General features: G+C 40.2%; 4 protein-coding genes across 7 annotated transcripts; 3 read left to right on the forward strand and 1 right to left on the reverse strand.

Annotated features, from left to right (window-relative positions):
* The first annotated feature begins 4,779 nt into the window (after nt 1-4,779).
* Nucleotides 4,780-8,341, forward strand: LOC129729397 (uncharacterized). 4 transcript variants are annotated; one of them, XM_055687948.1, is made up of 8 exons: nt 4,780-4,877; nt 5,178-5,315; nt 5,377-5,651; nt 5,708-5,854; nt 5,916-6,068; nt 6,126-7,496; nt 7,564-7,666; nt 7,725-8,341. In XM_055687948.1, the coding sequence occupies exons 3-8, from the start codon at nt 5,391-5,393 to the stop codon at nt 8,189-8,191; spliced, it is 2,502 nt and encodes an 833-aa protein (XP_055543923.1). In that variant the 5' UTR covers nt 4,780-4,877; nt 5,178-5,315; nt 5,377-5,390; the 3' UTR covers nt 8,192-8,341. The 4 variants fall into 4 exon arrangements, with proteins under 4 accessions (XP_055543923.1, XP_055543924.1, XP_055543921.1 ...); XM_055687949.1 differs by having other exon boundaries at nt 4,784-4,800; XM_055687946.1 differs by lacking the exon at nt 4,780-4,877 and having other exon boundaries at nt 5,038-5,315.
* On the reverse strand, nt 8,236-10,553 carry LOC129729400 (zinc finger protein 184-like). The gene is made up of 3 exons (XM_055687953.1): nt 10,315-10,553; nt 9,566-10,256; nt 8,236-9,505 (listed from the first exon to the last, which is right to left on the reverse strand). Exons 1-3 carry the CDS (start codon nt 10,435-10,437, stop codon nt 8,517-8,519), a joined length of 1,803 nt encoding a protein of 600 aa, XP_055543928.1. The 5' UTR covers nt 10,438-10,553; the 3' UTR covers nt 8,236-8,516.
* Nucleotides 10,554-14,352: 3,799 nt separating this feature from the next.
* LOC129729398 (pre-mRNA-processing factor 40 homolog A) lies at nt 14,353-17,270 on the forward strand. Its single transcript, XM_055687951.1, has 3 exons — nt 14,353-16,492; nt 16,567-16,818; nt 16,886-17,270. The coding sequence occupies exons 1-3, from the start codon at nt 14,489-14,491 to the stop codon at nt 17,108-17,110; spliced, it is 2,481 nt and encodes an 826-aa protein (XP_055543926.1). The 5' UTR covers nt 14,353-14,488; the 3' UTR covers nt 17,111-17,270.
* A 660-nt stretch (nt 17,271-17,930) lies between these two features.
* On the forward strand, nt 17,931-21,349 carry LOC129729399 (zinc finger protein 585A-like). Its single transcript, XM_055687952.1, has 4 exons — nt 17,931-18,195; nt 18,264-18,956; nt 19,012-19,116; nt 19,173-21,349. The coding sequence occupies exons 1-4, from the start codon at nt 18,073-18,075 to the stop codon at nt 20,526-20,528; spliced, it is 2,277 nt and encodes a 758-aa protein (XP_055543927.1). The 5' UTR covers nt 17,931-18,072; the 3' UTR covers nt 20,529-21,349.
* Nucleotides 21,350-21,387: the final 38 nt, after the last annotated feature.

Genomic DNA, 21,387 nt, shown 5'->3' on the forward strand with positions numbered 1-21,387 from the left:
CCAGATGTTGCTGAGTAATCTCTAATTGTTTTACTGAACTTCTGTTTTTTCTACTATACTGTTCGGTAATTTTTCTGCATCTGTCATAACAGAATCGCACATCAGAAGTCTGCCATTTTCAGATTTTCAGAAAAGTTTCGTGGCTGTGTTATTTAAAGTGTTCTACGAGCCATTTGGACAAAAAAACTCTAAAAGCGGTATCGTGCTTTCAAATTTACCACCACAGTAGATTAATTTACATGAAGTCTTTAATAAGAAGTTTATATTCGCCATGATATAAAACATATCTAGTTTTAGTAGAATGTGCATGAAACATCAGTATAATGGTCTGAACAATCCGAAATACCTGTATAAAATTAGTCATCGGTTGCAATAGCAGCTATAGGAATAGTTACATTCATATTTATCTATATTATTATAACCGGGAAAAAGCTTACGTTGCATTTTGCGGAACACTTGTAAATTTGTGACGAATCATCAGCTTTGTAAATGCCGACTCATGCAGCAACTTTTGATGGACGCTTTGTAGATTTTTGCTGAGCTATCTTCTTCATTTGACGTTTCAGCCACAATGAAAAAATACCGAACGCTCGTCAAGCAAATGAATTACCGAACAGATTACTGATGGCTCAGCTGTTGAAAACTCAGTAAAAAGTTTGCTGAGTTCGGTAAAAGAAACTAAGTGTAAGCAAGAAAAAAATGAGAGTGAGAGTTGACGCTAACAGAATCATCGAAACATCGCAAACTCTTTTGTAATGAACCATGCATCGTAGTTGGCTGATTCTGGTGTTGCATCATTTTGGCGTAATATCAGTAGTATGATATTGACTTTCCGCAGCTCTGACACTAGCGACATTATATTATTATGAACAGTCAACGCAGGTTTGAATGATGCTTGTCCCTGATAATAACCAAAAGAAAAAAAAAATCACAAGAAGGTTGTATGCAAAGCCACGACCGCAAGGTTGAAGTAGAATACTTTTACAAGAAAGATAACCTGGCTGCTTGCGTGTCAGTCATTTTTTCTAGTAAATAAACGTTGACCGTTCATTGGCAGTATAGTAATTTCTTTTTGTCTGATATTTTGAATGAAGTTCATTGGATATTTTTAAATTTTGTGCAAATGAGAAGTTGAAGTGCTGCCGAATTGTAATATGCACATTTAATACGACATCATAAAACGGGAACGGAACAAAGGCTACGGTTATGCAGAACGCGAATGCCGGCGCGATGCGATTCGCCTTACCGTGGTGAAATGTACAACTCTTTTTAAGGCGAAGTAGAGCTATACATTTCAACAGATTTCGTCTTGCCGAATCGCATCGCGCCGTTATTTGCGTTCTGCATGACCGTAGCCAAACACTAAGCGACGCAAACACGTAATAATAGTCAGAGTATGCATGTAGATGAAGATAATTAACTTTGGATTATAGCGCAAAACGAGAGAATATTAACTCTTCATATAATCATTTGTGTTCTTCAAATTTCAGTTGTTCAATTTAATATCCGATGAAATGTTTGTTTATTATCTGATGAAGCTCTTATATAGGCCAAATGATGCATTCCCAATTTACTAGGTCCATAATTCTGCCGATCGTGCTTGGGAAAGCGCGGTATAACGACCAATCAGAGGTCGAATTTTGTGTTTTGACAAGGCTTAAGAGTTTTCAATAGTACAATAGGTTGAATGATAAAATTGCAATTTCATGCATTTGGTAGGAATTTTAGAAGATTTTCTAATCGATTGCTGCAAAAACGAAGGAAATCCATCGAAAACTAGCCGATTTATTAGCATTTGAATTTTTTCTCACTTTTTTCAGTTTTAGATTTTCATTTTACATCCCTATGTAGCCGAACTTCCTGAGAGAAGTATTCTAATTCAAAATTAAATCTACATTAATTCATTTGTTGTCCTTATAAGGATAATTGTTCAATTTATCATTGATAGTGAGGACTAAGGCGCACGGTCAACACAATGAGAAACGTGTTTTCACATTGAAAACTAGACACGGCTTTACTGGAGTAAGTGTTGGCAAATGCATCTACCGCTAATACCACCGCTATTCCATGTGGGGAATATCAACAACGAAAAATGACGCGCGTCTAAGCATAACCCGAACTGTTTTGCCGTGCTGCTCCCATTTACCTTTACATCGGCCTCAGGGAAGTACCGGCTGCATCTGCATCTACCGCTGAGGCTGTCACTATACTGCTATTGGTACCAAAAGCTATTAACTCTTCAAATAAGTGTGTTATTTGTTCTCAAAAGAACAATTGTTCAATTCAAAATCGGATTTACGCAATCGCATCTCTGTAATATTACCGACAATAATATTCTTCTGAACAAACTGATACAACTTTCCCATTAGGCCTCTGCCATAATAGACGCGAAAAGCGACGCGAACCGATTCGCTCAGCTGTAGGTTAATTTACAGCCATCAGTAGAGCTGTGCATAAACCTACGGCCGAGCGAATCGATTCGCGCCACTTTTCGCGTCTACTATGGCAGAGGCCTTAGAGAAAGTTGCTGGCTGATGTATTCACTTCATGCAAGCCTGCTGCTGATGCTTCCCGCTACCACACTGAAACACCATTTTAGTGAAGGGAGTGTCGTTGCATCAGCTGACCCTGCTACTATCGATGCTGATATACCCGCTGCAACAGCTACGCCATGCATAGCCATGCCACAGTTGTGGCCGCTATACGCTGGCCCAACTGCTGAGCAACTGTAACGCTATCCGTAGCCATGCCACAGTTGTGGCCGCCATTGGTATCCGCTGTACCTGCATCTGCTGGCCCTGCTGCTATCGATGGTGAGATCCGCTGAAACTGCTACGCTTATTCGCAGCCATGCCACAGTTGTGGCCGCTATCCGCTATCGATGGTACCCACTGCTCGCTCCCGCTGCTGCTAAGAGAGGACTGCTGTCGTCGCTGTTCAGAACTAGTATGAGCGGCTTCGACTAAAACAGGCTCTTATATAGGGATGAAAATAGGAATGAATTATTTTACGTACGTGGTGGAATGATATAACTTGAAAAATATGTGTGACTTCATTCTGGTTCAGAGCGATCATTTGATAAGCTCCACCTCTTTTTTCAGTTTCTAAAGTTTTTCCTCAGTTTCGTAGCACGGATGCACAAAAATGATTTCTTGTGAACATTCTGTCGAGCCGGACCGATAGCACTCTCATTGAAGCAACAAAATAACATGTTTTGTGTCGTGTTGTGCAGCTTGGTTGAAGAAAATGTTCCCGTCCCCATGTCGCATGTAAGCAGATTATTGCGTTCAGTAGACAGTAGATAGTGTATCCAACGAATAAACACCGATGGTGCTCTCACACACGCAACGGTATTAACCCGTATCTTATTGCGGTTTGTAACATCAAGCGATTTCGTTTGCTCGCTGTTGCGTGTTGCATCATGTTGCAACTTGGCAACTGGGAGACGACGAAATTCTGTTTACGCTGATTGATTGAATCGTCTTCATATTAGCTCTGCATAGTCGAACTGACTGCTTTTGTGGATGCGTTCTAACAGGGCAGTTTATTATTCAATGTCGGTTATGCTGATCGCAGCGTTTGCGCTGCCCCTACAGTGGGGAGTTTACTAAATAAAGTTAAAATTAGACAACTACAACAGAATTTGATTGCACCCCGCACAGAATGTCTGCTTGTGCTGATGCCAGAAAACTGTTAACCTTCAATTATTTTTTTATTTGCCTTCAAAAAAGCATTTTGCTGTTCAAAATCGGTTGCTAATTACAACCTTCGAGCTGCCCTAACATTGGGGGAATTAACATACACGGACAACATGCACTGTGGAAGCTATTTCACATTCAGTAAATTAGACGGGTGCGACAAATTTAAATTGCTAGGATGCAACACAGAATACTTGCTGGCGTTGACAAAAATTATTAACTTTCAATGACTTGTTTATTTGCCTTCAAAAAGGCGTTTTGATTTCCAAAATTGGATTTCCTGATGGCAATCTTCATGCTGCTCCAACACGGGGGGAATAGTGGCTGTCTGGCGACACACGCTGAGAAAAACCACGCTGCTCCTGAGACGTGGTGACCAACCACAGGGCTAGTGCTGCTGCTAAGGAAGGACGACTGCTGTTGTCGCTGTACACACGCTGAGAAAAACCGCGCTGCTCCTGAGACGTGGTGACCAACCACAGAGCTAGTGCTGCTGCTAAGGAAGGACGACTGCTGTTGTCGCTGTCTAGAACTATTATGAGCGGCTCCGGCTGAAACAGGCTCTTATATAGGCCAAATAGCATGTTTTCAATTGCAAGGTATATGATCCTGTTGACCGTGCTTGGGAAGCAAGCATATAACGACCAATCAGAGGTCGAATTTTTCGTTTTGACAAGGCTTGACTATTTTCAATAGTACAATAGTGTGAATAATTAAATTACAATTATTTTATTTTGGGAAGAATCTTAGAAGATTTTCCAATCTTTTGCTGCAAGAACGAAGGAAATCCATCGAATACTAACCGATTTATTAGCATTTGAAATTGGACATATTTTTCACTTTTTTCGGTTTTAGATTTTCATTTTACATCCCTATGTAGCCGAACTTCCTGAGAGAAGTATTCTACTTCAAAACAGTATGATAACAGTTACAATGAACGAGAGATAATCCAGCTTTTCATGCTCAAAATTAGTTGATATTTTTGTCATTGTTCTACTAGAATGGAGAATTGGCGTCAATAAAAATGCAGTATGTGTATTACAGGCTATGTTTTGTTTACCAACTTTGTTTGCCTACCAGAGTTAAAGTGAAATTTATTGAGGTAAGGTTGTATACGTTCACATTCTGGTTTTGTGTACCGTACTTCGTGCGGTGTGAATAAAAAAAAGAAAAGCCACAGTAAGTTGTGATATAATAATAAAGTAAACTTTATTGATTTTTTCTTTACAATTTTTATAACAAATCATCATACCTTACAATTTCGATACTTTGGTTCTTCTATTGACGTTAAAATTCATTCCATAGTCTTTGCGAAATTTACTGTATGAGTAAGAAAATAGCAATCATATTTACTTTTCTCTTTTGTTCTTATAAAATTAGAATCCAGTTACCAAATTACCGTCAAAGCTCAAAGCAAATACCGCTTATTTATATTTGTAATTTATATGGCAAAATTTAATTATTGTTTGATTTTTTTAGACTGAATATCGTGTAAAATCCTTGCAATTCAAGAATTGGCAACTAATAATGAAATGCATAGTGATTTAATAAGATTCAAAATATTACAATAAATAGTGATCTTCGGTACGCTGCGTTACTTCCATACATCTTGCAAAGGTATGTTGTTTTTGCAGTGTGAAGCGTATGATATCCGGAAACTTTCAACTTTCTTACGAAGCATATTTCAGCACCATGAAGCCAAGTCCAAAAAAGCCGCTCACATCGAAGCTGAAACAGCGCTCGAAATCGTCCGTCAGCACCGGTAGTCACTCTAATTCGACCGCTACCGGAATGGCCTCATCGGCGAATTCGAACAACATTGGGAACAACGTTTCTGGTTTGTCTCATTCAAAATCTAACCACCACAATTCTCAATCGTTGCGGACGACCGGTGGAAGTGACACGAATTCCTCCGGCAATGACGGGAATATCCCATCTGTTGCTAAAGATAAGGTAGGAGTTTTTGCGATGCTTTGAATGTTATTTGAGCGTAACATTGCTTCTTTCAGAGTTCCTTTCAATCGTACGCCGGTTTTAGTTCTCGTTCAATAAGAACAATTTGGGAACAGCATGATAAGCAGGAAACGGAAGTTTCCCCTGAGGTGTACAGCAAGCTCGCAGAGGACACAACCTATAAGCTGTGGGAACTGACAAACGTAAGTTTTTTTCAATTCAATTCCTTCAGTTGGTAAATCAATTTGAGTTTAAATCATTCAGAACATTAAAACTTATGGGCGCCACTCTAGTGGTAAGATCACCTATGATTTGGTCAATGAAGTTTTGAAGGACTGCGATATTCCACCAATCGTGGGAGCTAACAATGAACCGTGGGATAAAATAGAATATGACGGAGTTTATTTTTTTAATTCGGTAAGGTTTCATTATTTACTTTTGGTTCGTTTGTATACACATCTTGTTCTGTTTAAGGATGAAGTATTAGATCTCCGCGAAGAGTACATCAAGGATGTAACGATAGAGCAGAGTAACATACCCGTATTAACCACGACGTGGATGGCAGAATCGGCGATCGCCGAAGATTTGCTAGAGCTGTACAATAATGTGTGCGACGCTATTTACATAGGTGACGAGGAATGTTTCGAGGAGGCCATTGAAATTTTGTCTTCAAACCCTCACGTTCCTTCTCTTATGAAGCTGTTGCTAACGAAGGTCATTGAAATGCTTGGATTTGAGTATGCAGAAAACACTTTAACGAGATCCCTCCAATTCATCGAGGCGTTGGTTCGAAACTATCATGTTGCACATTCGGATTTGACGCTGGAGCTTAGTTTACTAAGTCAAATTTTTGTAAATTTACTGCTCGGGCCTCCGAGCCTGGTAAATGCAAAGTTTGTGCCAAGTCAGCAGTTGAATTTGGATCTACAGCCGCAGAGCCATGCTTCTCAACAACAGCAGCCGCTTTCGATTGCTCAAAACGGAACAGAATCTTCACTTGGATCCGGTCCTCCATCTCAAAATAATCTCACTGATCAGCTCCAGGCTGGATTTAATCACTCGGCGATGGTTCCAATGAACATACTCGAAAATCAGTTGACTGGTCCTTCGGAGGATTCGAACAATTCTAACTCCAATACGACAGAAGAGTTACTGAGAAGCATCGGAAATATTAAAGAAGGTCCGGATGAGATAGACATCAACAATATCAAGGATGAGTACGAAGCTTTATTCTCGATGGTTCAAGGGCTTGGAAAACATGAGGAAGCAGTGGCCGAGGGCCATGAAAATATCACCGGAAATGATGAATTTCAAATAAAGACTGAATTTAATAGCGAGTTTGATGCTTCCTCCGCCCCAAATTTTTTGACTCAGCAAAGTGGTGGCCAGCATGTGCTAGAGAAAAATAGACCAAGCTATGAAGTTAAACAGGAATTGGATGTAAAACTGAAGGAAGAACCGGAGGATCCCGATGAGAACATCAGTTTGCAGATGTCGGAGAGCACAAACGGTGAGGTTATCAATCCGAACTCAACCACACTGGAGAGTGAGAACATTACGACGATGATATGTGGTGATCATTTGGTAGATGACGTTAGTCGAATAATCGGCTTGTGTGCTAGCAAGTGGGGCTTTGTTGAGCAGGAGTGTACGTTTTTGTTGGTGGAGCGATTGCAGCGCTACTTTGGTGGCGATAAAAAACCCTTCGCTATCGATTACAACTGGTTGACACGATTAGTGCGGGGCCTGTGGGCCGTGGGAGAGTTCGCTTTCCGCGAGATGAGTCCGTACTTCGAATGCATCGATCCCGATAGCGTTCCGGAATTCGTCAATTGTTATTTAAATGTAGGCCATCAGTCTCCAGTCAATGGACCAAGGAGAAAAGTTAATTTATTTTTTTTGTTCTGCACAGAGTGCCGCAGTATTTCTCCGTGGACGAAGTGATATATTCTTTCACGAGTATCTAAACGAACTTTGCGCCGATGGACTGGTTCCATTCCTGTTTCAGTATGAACGTGAGTATTTAGAATCGAAACAACAAGACGCGTACTAATGCCTGCTTCCATTATCCAGAATACATAGAAAAGAAGCATCAGAACTATCATCGCATTTGTAAATCCGCCAATCAGAGTGAACATTGTTACAAAATTAAAGCAAAAATATTACTTAAGACACACGTTAAGTGTTCCTCGTTGAAGCCACCCCCTTCGGTAAATGATCTATTTCCAGAACGATCGGAAAAACAGCTCGGAAGCCTTAATCTACAGCCACCAGCGGCTAGATTTAGTTTTCGTTTTGCTGGCTGTCGACCGGTGGCGCTCAAGAATAGTAGACAACGAATTCTTGGTGGTGCAAGATCGTCACTGTTCGGTGGCCAGGAAAGGCACGCAGCTGGTGGGCAACCGGCGTTGAGGCAGAACGACGCTTTGCTGCAGAGTTTCCACACAAAAGTTGTTATCGCACGGAGGAAACTGTTACCGTCCGACACTAACCAGTGTATACCCCATCGCGTTCATTGTTATGGATCAACTATCATTTAAGACAGCAATATAAATTGTCGGTATATTCAGATGAAAGCATAATCTTCGGATGACTAGGTAATTTCACGCAGTATGGCAGTTTACTTTATTCTTAAACAGAATAAACTACAGGTTTCGAAAAAAGAGAAAGTTGCAAACTGTGTAGTCTAATATTCTAATTCATTACTAAAGAAATTTACCATTTACCAACATATGTCGGTTTGAAGCGAGTATCGGTCTAATTGACTACCAGTGATTTTGAGTGAGATTTTGTTCTTGGATCTGCATGTCTGCAGTTTTTAGTTAGCATAAATTCAATTTCCCTCGTTTACATCATCGAAGCCAGCTATGCGGTGTGAGTCTTTTTGTGTCCGTCTAGTAAAAACCTGTACTCAAAATATTCTGCACAAACATCACATTGGAACCTTTTAAACGCTATTTGGAGGGCTTTCGCCATTGCTGTTTCTTTTTCCTTGTCCTCCATTGCTTTCTTCTGCTCATCTTTGGCAGACCGACGTCTTGTGGAAGGTTTGCGAGTGTTTTCACTGCTTGACGATATTTTGTCGGTAGTTTGTTTTCTTCGTTTGGTTTTCCTGTTGGTCGCAGCTTCGTTTCTAGGCTTTTTACTGTTGAGATAGCAATTGACCAGATGGTCTACATCGCTGGTAGTCGTGCTGCACCAACGGCAAGTGTAGCTTTTTTCATGTCTGCTATCACCTAGATTATCCCCGCATGACAGTTCCAAGGCAGACGAAACTTCTGCTTCTGTAGCACGCGCCGGCCCTTTGTTAATTCGATGGCGGTTGTGGGATTGGGATCTGTGCATGGTAAGTGTAGACAAGAAGGTGAAATTTTTTTTGCAAATTAGGCATGTATATCCTTTGGAAGTTTTTACGTATTCTTCATTTGCCCCTTTTTTATTAAGGGCTTTTTTTGATAATTTTTTTCTTGAAGTTGTTTTTTTGGTCTTAACTGTATTGTTTTGTCGAACTTTTTTACAAGCATGTTGGTAGGCCGACTTTTTCGAATTGAAAAACTCACCACAACCGTTGCACTTGCAGCGAAAGATTGGGTCGTTCGCCTCTTGGTGTGCCTGAAGATCATGACGAGATGACAATGCAAGAAAGCAAGCAGCGCATCTTACGGCCTGATCACTTGTTACAGCATTACGTGTTCTTGTTTCCCAGTGCTTATTTTCGAAATGCTTATTCAATTGTTCCACAGTGTCGAAGCTACTTCTACAATGCTTTAAACAGCAAAGAAACATGTTAGTACAACATACAATCGTAAATCCCAATGCTTTGAAATCAGCGTTGGTTACGCTAATTGATTCGTCTGTAAGAAAACGTCCGAGATATCAACTCTATCCTAATGTGTTGAGTAAAAACTACCTACCATCTTCATCATTTTCAACTAAATCTATAATTAAACCATTAGAATCGGCGGAGGAATCCACCGCATGGACATTTTGTTCACTGCAATCTTTTTGCGCAGTACTGTGCAATTCTAGGGAATCTTGCGCGTCCGCCGTTTCAATAGGTGCCGGTTGTTTACGATGATAAAGCAATGCAGCTTCCTGTTCAAATCCTCGCCCACAAGTTATGCACAAAAAGCAATTATCAGGACAACCTAGACTATTTGCTTCTCTCTCGGCTCTATGATCCCGGCGGGCGTGTTCCACCAGCAATTCCTGAAACGGATAACCAACCGAACAGTTTGGAAAACAACAATACATCATATTGACTGCTATGTTCCAATTCTGTTCCGAATTATTCTGCGGTGAGTGTGGCAATTGATGATTTTCAACAGCTTCGTATATTGCATCTTCCACAACTGTTTCATCTTCAATTTTAATCTCCATAGTTAACGGAGAACTCGGTGCTTCTACATTATCGGCATTCGTCTGATTGGTAGTATCCGTAGTATCGTTCACTAAATGAACTGCCACGGGAAGTATCAATATCGGCGACCGCTTGCGAAAGTAAGCGTCCGATTCGACGCATAGTCGCTTCATTTCGTATGCTACCGTGAGGCTTCCCATACAGAGAAGACAGATTTGGTAGGGCATACCGTCGGATTTATCGACCTAGTAAAGAATCACATTTAGCCAGATCCTTGCCAAGCTTTTCCTGCTTGATGCTCACCATTAGTCCTGTGACAGAGAAAATCATATACTGAATTGTTTCCCCCGTCGTGTCTGCCAGAAAATCCAACGAAAGCGATTTTTCTAATTCCATTCTGCGGCAAATTCTGCAGCAGGATTCCATGTTTTGGCGAGATAAATAAACTTAAATCTACGTGTGTAAGATAGTCTGAGAATTAATGAAAAAATTATATACAAAAAGGATTGCTTGAGGGTGTAGATCAACTCTATTGGCGATGACAAACGTTGACGAGGTAATGGATGTTTGTTTCCCATGAAACTGGCCACACTTTCATTGCTCGAAGCGTTAGACCGTCAAAGAAGTTGCAACAGTAAGGTAAGTTAAGTCGTTTTCGTGGTTGTTGATAAACTGTAAATCTTCGCATCTCGTTGTTTCGACTTTTGACGTTGGACTATATCGTCTATATCGAATTGGGCTATATAATAGCCTGTGTCGTCTCATAGCAGTCATCAGTTAACAAGTGAAAGGCCACCAGGCCGGTCTTGTATAATCAGCAGCGGTGGCTGATTCCAGCGGCCAAACTGAGCTGCAGCAGAACCAGAGCGGTGGTATCAGGCAGCAGCGGCGGTGGTAGTGGGATCTTCATTCAGTTCGGTTCTCCTTCGATCTGAGTTGGACCCCACCAGCGGTAATCCAATTCAGATATCGTTGGATGAAAACCGCCACTAGGAAAGCTACCGCCATTTAGTGTGTGTGCAGTGTGCACATATAGCGTATGTGCATCTGTATTGCTATGCCATTTGCGATGATAGGGATGGCGCTGTTGCGTGTGTATGGCTAGCTATAGCGTGTGTAAGACACTAGCATGTGTAGCATATTATGGCTATTGCGTGTATATCTTCAGCGTGTGTACGGATAGTTATAGCTTGTGTGTGGATAGCTGCTGCGTGTGTAATGATTAGTTATAGCGTATGTATGGATAGTAATAGCACATGGTTGCATAGCTTATGCGTGTGTATAGATAGTTGTATCGGATGTATGGAAAGGATTAGCGTGTGTATGGATAGCTATAGCTACAGCGTGTGTATGAATAGTTTTAACGCGTGTTTAGATAGTTATAGCATGTGTGTGAATAACTATAGCGGGTGTTTATCGAAGATTATTATTGTCATTAAAAATATTAAAACGTCTTAACGAACACAGATGTGAATTTGATTTTACAGCAGCGATTTTAAATTCTTCAGCCAGTCTTTATTCATCGAGGAAAAATTACTACCTATGAATGATCAACACTTATTTACTAGAAATTTGATTTAGATCAAAACGGGTTCTTTTGAGTATCATAAATTATTGGTAAAAAGAGTTGCAAGTTTTCTCAATGAGCATTCATTAAATTTTCGTTTTTGTTTCTCGGTGCGCGGTTTTGATTTTGTTTCTCGCACACAGAGAAAGAAACAAACTTGTCGCTATCGTGAAAAATAACAAAACAATTAGAAATGCTCTAAATCACAACTGAAGAAGTTAAGATATTTTCCTGTCACTCGCCCAAACCTTGATAAGTACCGAAAAACGTGTGATTGAGCTCTTGCTATATTGAGTTATTGAACCAAACGTTTTTTTTTTCAAATACATGAAGTTATATGCTGGGCTGGAACTAACCTAGCATGAGTTTTATCGATTAGATGTCAAACAATTTTCAAATTTAAAGTTTTCGGTTGAATCGTTCGGGCTCCAATTTCAGATAGTTTCGTAAAGTTTGCTTTTTGCTTAGATAGGAAAATTTTACCAATTCGCTCAATTAAATGATTGTCTTGGTAGTGCAGCAAACAAAGGGTTGATTCGAATATGTATGAAATGACAGTGATTAAATAAAAGATATCCATTCTTTTAGTATATATTATTATTTATAACGTTCTAACGTCTCAGCATTCAGAAATGCACTGTTAGATAAAATTGCAGCAAATACTAGAGTTGCAATTCTCTCTATTATTTGTTTTAATGGAATATAAGAATACCGTAGTCCAACGTCATGCGGTCGTGTCTTGAATACCACCCTCCTACTTTTTATTACTTTTTGCCATTTTTGATCGATAATGTTCAGCAGCTTCACTCAATTCTTGGTCACGAATGAAATTTTTTTTCAGAACCGAGTTTAAAACTTATAATAAGTGTTCAACCGAATATTTGCCCAGCTGCTGAGAACATAGCATTGCAAACAAAACAACGATTTCTTGAAAAACATAAGAAAAGGGCCTATTAGGCATGTGTATTCAAGCCAAATTTTTACGCTCTTTGATTAATACAAGCGTGTACCTTTATCAATAAGATTTGTTAATTGAAGAACTTTGTTGTAATCAAATATTCTTATTTGTACGAGTAGATTAAGCTTGTATCCACCTAAAACCGTAAAATTGTGGCTTGTTTACATATGGTAAATGTTTGGAGAGATTTGTTTATGTGTTCCGCAACAAGTGTCACTAACATATTCGTACGTAAATAGATCTAAAGAGGATGTATTTTATCCTCCTTTTAAAAATCGAAGGACGATAGACATTTTTTTTGTTGTTCAGCTGTACAATTTTTATTACCACAAAAGATCAAAATAATGGTCGCAGTGGTCCAAATCTTACAAAAAATACAATTTTTATATATCATTTAAAGAGCTGGTAGAGCTTCGTAGTCGCAAGGTTACAGAGTTTGCTTTGACAAGCGTGTGGTGATAGGTTCGATTCTTAGTGGAACCAAGCCACTCGTTGGTAAAAAGACTTGAAGTATACGTTTATTCTTAGTTTATCCACACAAAACTTCCCTCCAGACTTAATACCCACTGATATTCGATAATATCATAGACTATAGCACGCTATATGTTGTTAGAGTGATAGTTGGCAGGAGGATATGAGAAGGTCGATAAGGAAGGAAGTAGGTTGCTAAGTCTGAAAGAGAAGATAAAAAGCACTAACACGGAGCAAGTTACTTCTCAATAAGTAACACTGCAAAAGGGTAAAAAACAAACAAAATATTTCATGGTTCAGTCGTATATATTAAATTAACACTCAAAGATCCTTGTCAATTTCGAACACGTCTCAAAGTTTCGAATTTTGAGACAAAATAAAGTTTTTTTTTCAGCTATTTGAAGCACGAAACAAAATTGAAATTGCCAAATAAGGTTTTGTTAAAAACCATCGACCAAATCGGATAGCTAGCTTTATTTTTAGACATTTGATTCATTCCATATTTGAGCACTTTTGAATCTTTCAATCAACGCCCGCATAATCAATAACCATAACAACATGCTTAACAGCTTATTCGGGGTACTATCAGGTTTTTTTTCAGTAACTCAAAAAACGGTACAAGATATATCGACCTTATTCCAATCACGTTTTCCATTTTAGAACAAAAGTAATCCAATCCAGCTTTTTACGCTCCCTAATGCCAACCCCAAACGGTCATTCGTCCCTATCTGCTCACGTCAGATTCGTGATTTCTGCAGTTTTGGCAACATTAGTGTTGTCAGATTGATTGTTTTTCTTGCGAAACACATGAAGAGTCAAACTGACGTAAGCAGAGTTGTCAAAAGGGTAGGTAACATATTACGAATTTTTCGATATAGCGTCCGCCATTTTGGCGCGTAAAAAGCTGGATATTTATATAATTCAAAAATAAAATCATAATTTTTGGTGTAAATACTGAAAATGCACATTATTGCCTTTTGCCCTTCAGAATGACCACTATCATATATAGTCAAAGCTTCAACGTTTTGAGACAGTTTTCTACGTTTTTTTTAAGTCACAACAAAATCATGAACGGATGATAATCCATACGGTTCCACGATAACCCATACAACCGTGACTATATCCTGAACTAGTTGTTAGGCACATTTTATGGTTATTGATTACGCAGGCTACAACCCCCGTGAATGTTTCATTATTTATACGATTTATACGCGAGTCTGAGAAGTGATACGATTGCTCTTAACAGTAATTTACAGTTTCGCAGTACTAGAATGTAACTTTCAAAAGTGCTATCCCTCGGTGTCTCTCGAACTTGCGGCTTGCAGAAACGTCAAACGATGCAAAATTCTTGAAAACTGTAGCTGTGGCCGCGCATGCAAAGTGAAAATCCGACGCGTTTGCTTCTGTTTTGTGCTGAATTGTTGAGCTAATTCTTTCCGAGATTTTACGATTTGTGACGATCACAACAGGTGCATGTAAGAATGTCGGTTCCACCGGTTGCAGGGGTGCAACCGTTTCCTGCCCTTGTGCCCTTTAGTGTTCCTCCACCGGGGTTCGGAGCTGCACCAACTGCTGCTGTGCCTGTAGCGGAGGCCCCAGTCATACCTATGATACCGATGGTGGCACCGGTTGTTAGCGAGTGGACTGAACACAAAGCACCTGACGGCAGAGTCTATTATTATAACAGTGTTTCCAAGCAAAGCTTGTGGGAAAAACCGGATGAATTGAAGTCGCCGGCGGAAAAGTTGCTCTCACAATGTCCATGGAAGGAATATAAATCAGACCAAGGTAAGGTATACTATCACAACGTTAATACCAAGGAATCACAATGGGTAGCTCCACCTGAGTATTTGGAGTTGAAGGAAAAGGTAGAAGCGGAAAAGGTGGCGGCTGAAGCTGCTAAAGCAGCAGCACTAAAGACGGTAGCCCCCGGTGCGATTCCTATGATGATTCCACCCGTTGTGTTGCCTGTTATGTCGCCTGCTCTTGTGGCTACCGATTCGGTACCTTCACTTTCTGGGGTAACACCCGGATCTGCTGAAAATTCTTCTTCCGCGTTGGATCAAGCGATGGCAGCCACTCTGGCATCGATTGAAGTTCCAGAAGATCCAGCTCCTAAAAAAGAGGAAGAAGAGAAACCGGTGGTCGAGGAAGAACCGACTGTTGAGTTTAAGGACAAAAAAGAGGCAATTGAAGCCTTCAAGGAATTTTTGCGGGAGAAAAACATCCCTTCAAGCTCTAGTTGGGAGCAATGCGTCAAGCTTGTTCAGAAGGATCCCAAATTTAATGTATTCAAAAAATTGCAGGAGAAAAAACAAGCGTTTAATGCGTACAAAACCCAAAAACAAAAAGACGAAAAAGAGGAACAACGGCTAAAAATAAAAAAATCGAAAGAAGAGCTGGAAAAGTTCCTAATGACTTCGGAAAAAATGAATGCATCCTTGAAGTATTACCGCTGCGACGAAATGTTTGCCAACTTGGACGTGTGGAAATCAGTTCCCGAATTGGACAGGAGGGATATTTACGATGATTGCATTTTCAATCTGGCTAAGCGGGAAAAGGAGGAAGCCAGAGTCCTCAAGAAACGGAACATGCGAGTTCTGGGTGAACTGCTAGAAGCAATGACTTCGGTCACTTATCAAACCACCTGGTCTGAGGCACAGGTAATGCTCTTAGAGAATACGTCATTCAAGAATGATGTGAATCTGCTTGGCATGGACAAAGAAGACGCCTTGATTGTTTTCGAGGAACACATTCGTACTTTGGAGCGGGAAGAAGACGAAGATAAGGAACGAGAGAAAAAACGAGTGAAGAGACAGCAACGTAAAAATCGAGATCAATTTTTGGCCCTACTAGACGGACTTCACGAAGAAGGTAAACTGACGTCAATGTCGTTGTGGGTCGAGTTGTATCCCATCATTTCAGCAGATCTACGATTTTCTGCTATGCTCGGTCAGATTGGCTCCACTCCGCTAGATTTATTCAAATTTTATGTGGAAAATTTGAAAGCTCGTTTCCACGATGAGAAGAAAATAATCAAAGAGATTCTTAAGGAGAAAGAGTTCCTTGTTCAATCGGGCACCACTTTCGAAGATTTTGCCACCGTTGTTTGCGAGGACAAACGTTCGGCCACGCTGGATGCTGGCAATGTGAAGCTCACGTATAATTCTTTGCTAGAGAAAGCCGAAGCCGCCGAGAAAGAAAGGCTGAAGGAGGAAACGCGTCGCATACGGAAGATGGAGAATGAACTAAAAGGAATGTGGTTGGAAGCTGGCCTTTCGGCTGGTGACTCCTGGGAGATCGCGCAAAAGTTGGTCGTCAATCTAGACGTTTACGATCTGTACGAGAAGGAGGACAAGGTTGAGCGGCTCTGGGAAGAGTTCATTAAGGAAACTGAAGACTCATGCAGCCATCACCACTCACGCGCGAAAAAATCGAAGAAAAATCGAAAGCACAAAAAGAAGTCCCGCTCGTCGTCAAAATCGGTAAGTGTGCGCAATTTTGAATGATAAGTTCAGTGAGTTTTGCAGCATTGTTAACGTTAATTATCTATTCACAGGAATCGGAACTATCGGAGCCGGAGTTTGAAAAACCAGCAAAAAAGAAACGCAAGTCGCGCTCCAAGTCGCGTTCTAGCAGGAGTGAGTCGGAAAGTGATGAACAGCAAAGTGAACGGGAACGCAAACGCAAGAAGAAAAGGAAGCATCGTCGTCATTCTCGTTCTGCGTCCTTTGATGAACCACAGATGGCGTTGGAAACTAAGAATGGTACGGCATCGAAATCTCCGTCACCAGAGGTTGAACGCAAGAAGGTATTTTCTCTTTTGTAGATTGTTGTTAGTCAAATTCCAGATTGTCATGTTATTTTCTATATTGCAGAGAAAAAAGGATAAAAAGAAAAAGGAGAAACGCCGTTCGCGGTCGGTTAGCCGCGGTAGTAGTCCTGGTGCGGCTAAACATCGATCACCATTGGAAGAGAGCGGACGAAATGGGGGTGGTTCGGTTTCTCCGAAGGGCTCCGACGACGTGGCACTATCAGAATCGGAACTGGAATCGCAACGCGCAGCTCTACTCGCTCAGCTAAACGAGCAAATGGACGAGTGATCTCGGTGGTGGCGTCAGCCTGCCGATGTTTATCTTGGCCGCGACGGTCGCCGGAGAAAATAAGACAACAGCAAAAAATAATTTACAAAGTCGAATTGTATCTCTTTGAATATTAGCAAACTACAGATTATGAATGCAAGCAGTTTTAGTGTATAGATAACTAAGCAATTAGAATGTGAGCTTCCGAAAACTCCAAAATTTTTGTTGTATTTGGTTATACTGACGCACTTTCTGTGGCCTACATTCTTTTCTTATTTCGTCACGTTCGCTTGTAATTAAAAAACAACCTGTAAAATTTTCGGTAACTTTAACTGAATATTGAACGCAATCTACATACGCATTTTAAAAATGCCTGTTTATTTCACTGGTTTATGCTAAGAATCTTTATTTATCTGCATTTTTTTATGTTTTCTCTACACATAACAGGTTATCAACCACCCTCCCAATTAGTCACGAGGTACGATGCTGGTCTAACAAGCCACCTAGGCTTTGCCTTTTTTGATAGGTTATCTCCTAAATTTGTCAAATTGAAAAAAGTGAAGCTTTTTGATTGTATACGGTCTTAATCATAATCACACACTTGAGACATACGTAACACAGGCGAAGAGATCTTCCAGAAGTTATGGTTCAGGTTGGACTACTGATAAGTTTTTCAGCGTTTCTGAATTAAATTCGAATTTTCTTGTGTTTAAATGTTTAATAACTGCAAAAAGGAAGTTACGCCTTTTTGATGATTTACGTTGAAACTAAACATTGCGGTACTAGAGTATGGTACTAGAATCAAGCAGCAATTTTCTGAATCTCATACGTCATTCATATTTATGTTTTAGACTTGCTCCTTGTTTTGCTAATGCCAACAATTTCAATATTTCTGCATTTTTTGAGCACCTAAATGCCGCAGATGAAGATCAAAATTATTTAAATTAGTTTCTCCTCTCAACGTGCTGTTGGTGCCCCGAAAAATGGATAAATATTGTCGAGTTTGTGCCCGTTCGGACGAGTTCAAAAGATTTCCACTTGAGACCGTTTCCCAAATCAGCGATGTCCGTATAGATGATATGCTCATCTATTGCACACAATTAGAGGTATTTCAATCTATCGTAAGAAAAAATCTGCGAAGAATCGAATTGGCTTCTTTTTGGTTTAATTTTAGATCGTTATCGCGGACAGTCTACCGCAACAAATATGTGCCGACTGTTTTACTGCGCTAAATTCTGCATTCACGCTTCGGAAATTGTGTTTTCACTCGGACAATAATTTTCGAAGAATGATAGAAGATATTGCATGTGAACAGCAGCAAGACCAGGCCAGTTTTGCCGATGATCCGATCGATTCACTAGAAATACCGTCGAACATCTTCGATGATATATGCATTAAACAAGAAGTCATGCCTACCGAGGAGTTTTTCGTTTCTTTAGTAGCCGACGCTCAGCTGGAAGATATACCTAAGCTTGCACAGACAGAGTTTGTTGCGCGGAGGACAAAGAAACGCGTATTCGTTTGCAACTGCAGTTACTCGACAAGTAATCGATTCAACTTCAACCGGCACCAGAGAACTATGCATCACTCTGGAAGTCAAGAATTTGTGGTTCCGAAACCTGTTCAAACAATGCAACGAAAGCGCAAACTGAAGATAAACGGGATCATACAGTACACTGCAAAATTCGTCTGCGAAGACTGCGGGTACCAGAACAACAATCAGTTCAATTTTAAACGTCATCTTTTATCCGGAAAACATTTGAAAAATACTTATTTGCGGTTGAATCAGGGCACCGCCAAGTTGCATTTCCAGTGTGATTTTTGCGGGAAAAGCAGTCAAAGAAGGCACTCAGAGTGCAAGAAACTGGTAAGATTGCCTATTTTGTTTATGACCAGAAGATTACGCTTGATTTTCTTTGAAGCGATACTTTGACGAAGGAGTTCCCCCTGATTGCTTCGGTTTTATTCCACAACGAGTGATAAAGGACACACTTGAAATAGCCAAACTAACAAAGGAAGATGGAATGGTTTGTTGCAGAGTATGTATAGTGAGCGATACATTGTAAATTCTTTTTTTTTTCAGCCTATATTTACTTCCGATTACGTTCTGGATCAGTCTAACAATGTAGGAAGTAATCGGCCACCCCTCAAACTGATCGAATTAGTAATCGATTTTGTGCATTGCTACGCAATATCTATGCAAGGCTACCGGTGCTGTAAATGCAGCCTTTTTTTCTCGACCCCAGGTGCTTTGAAAATTCACCGGAATTCAAAGCATCCTGTACGACGAACTTCAAGCGATTCGATCAATCAGTGCGGTAAATGTTATCAACCTTTTCTCGGCGAAGATAGTTTCCGATATCACAAACAACTTGAACAATCGAAATGGTTAATATTTTGTATTGCTTGCCAAGTTATGATAGTCAGTAACACCGCCTGGAACGCTCACAGTCATTTTCATCATGGCAAAAAGACATCGTTTGGCAGCTTTGAGATGATAGTTGTTGGTGAGAAATTCAGATGCTGCAGCTGCGATTCTATTCTGGACAGTCAAGAGGCACTAGAAACACATCAAACGGAGGTACACTTTCCCGACTGGCAAAATAGTCTCGATTCGTTAGAGCTGCACGAGTGTGAGAAGTGTTTCAAACAATTCGCAACCGTCAAACAATTGGCTAGTCATGTCGAGCTGAGAATGTCCAGAAGATTTTTCCGTTGTTTGACTCGCGGCTGCCAAATGGAATTTAAAAACGAACAGGAAGCCGTACTTCACACCAATAACTGCTTTAAATTAGAGCCAGCGGATGATGTAAAAGATTTGACGATTCGCTGTTGTTTCACCGCTTGCCTGGAAGAGTTTACAACGAAAACTGCACTTAAAAGTCATATCGAAAGTAATCACAGCCATCAGATAGTACACAAAGTTCCTTCCTCAGCGAAGTATGCATGCAATCGGTGTGACATGCCAGCGGAAACCGATGAACCAAATGAAGGGCATGCGTTTTCGGCATTACAACCAGATACCCACGAGAATGCGCAGCTGGAAACCGAATTTGTTACACCCGATGTACTAGATTTAGAAAGTCCCACAGAAAAGCAGAGTGACCAGCACAAGCAGGTTGAAGACATATTAGCGACAGAAGACGAACATCAACTTGCGAAACAATACAAGTGCATTAAATGTGACAAATGTTGCAAAACTGCGGCCGCTCTCAAACTCCACGCACTGACTCACTCCAAATACAAATTTATTTGTAGAATCTGCGGGAAACGCTACAGAGAGAAAGGCACTTTACTCAAACATCAAAGCCTACATAATCGACTTCTCAAATTCCAATGTCCTCGTTGCCCATTCCGGACCGGTTCGCAAGGATTTCTACGGTTGCATATGCGTAAACTTCACCCGAAGCTGTGCCAACTTGAAGACCATGGTGTCTAAAGTCAGGGCGATAGAAGCTCACGATAGCGTTTATCATTATCACCGAAAATATTTCAACAAATTATCTCTCGGAGAATTTCCCATTTGAACCTGCTCGGGTTAAGGGATAAATTAACCGGTTGACTGAATCGGTTCTACTATGAGTTATTCAATGGTAAAATTGAGAGACTCGATTTGGATCGAACGAGTGAATATCGGTTGATCTAAACAAAGGAACCTTCGTATTGAATTCAATCAACACCCTGATTTTGTTTCGCATGAAAAAATCTATTCGAACGAAAATCCTACTCCTATTTTAGAATGAGTGTTCGAATGTTTAAATTGATTCGAACTGAAACAGCAGAACCTACGCATTTCCATGGCTTTGGTACGAATTTCATTCGGGATTCAAAAATTCGGGACTTTGTAACAAAATATACATTTGTTAACGAGGGGTTTTACACCAATTCACCAAGTCGTTGGCAGCACCGCCTCTATGTACATGATGTAATACCAGGTCGGTGCAGATTAGATATATTATAAAGTTTTCCATTTTTAATGTGTATTTCAAAAACTGGAATAAATGGTGAATCAATGGTAAATGTAAGAGACGACCTCTGTTCTTATTTAAGGTCACATTGAACATTCGTACGGGAAGATCGATGCAAAAAAAAAAAAAAAAAAAAAAACAATCAAAATGGGTATTCTTAATTTCGAAAATTAGTTTTTGGACGCAATCAAGAATATTTTGCATCAACAATTAGATACGATGACAATGAAGTTTCGAGAGAATATATTATAGTTCATATTATGAATAAAAAGAAACTGTAATCATTGAATGAATTGTAAATAAATAACATTTTGAAACTACTAACTGCGT

The sequence above is a fragment of the Wyeomyia smithii genome, chromosome 3 (assembly GCF_029784165.1).
Source record: "Wyeomyia smithii strain HCP4-BCI-WySm-NY-G18 chromosome 3, ASM2978416v1, whole genome shotgun sequence".
Taxonomy (NCBI): domain Eukaryota; kingdom Metazoa; phylum Arthropoda; class Insecta; order Diptera; family Culicidae; genus Wyeomyia; species Wyeomyia smithii.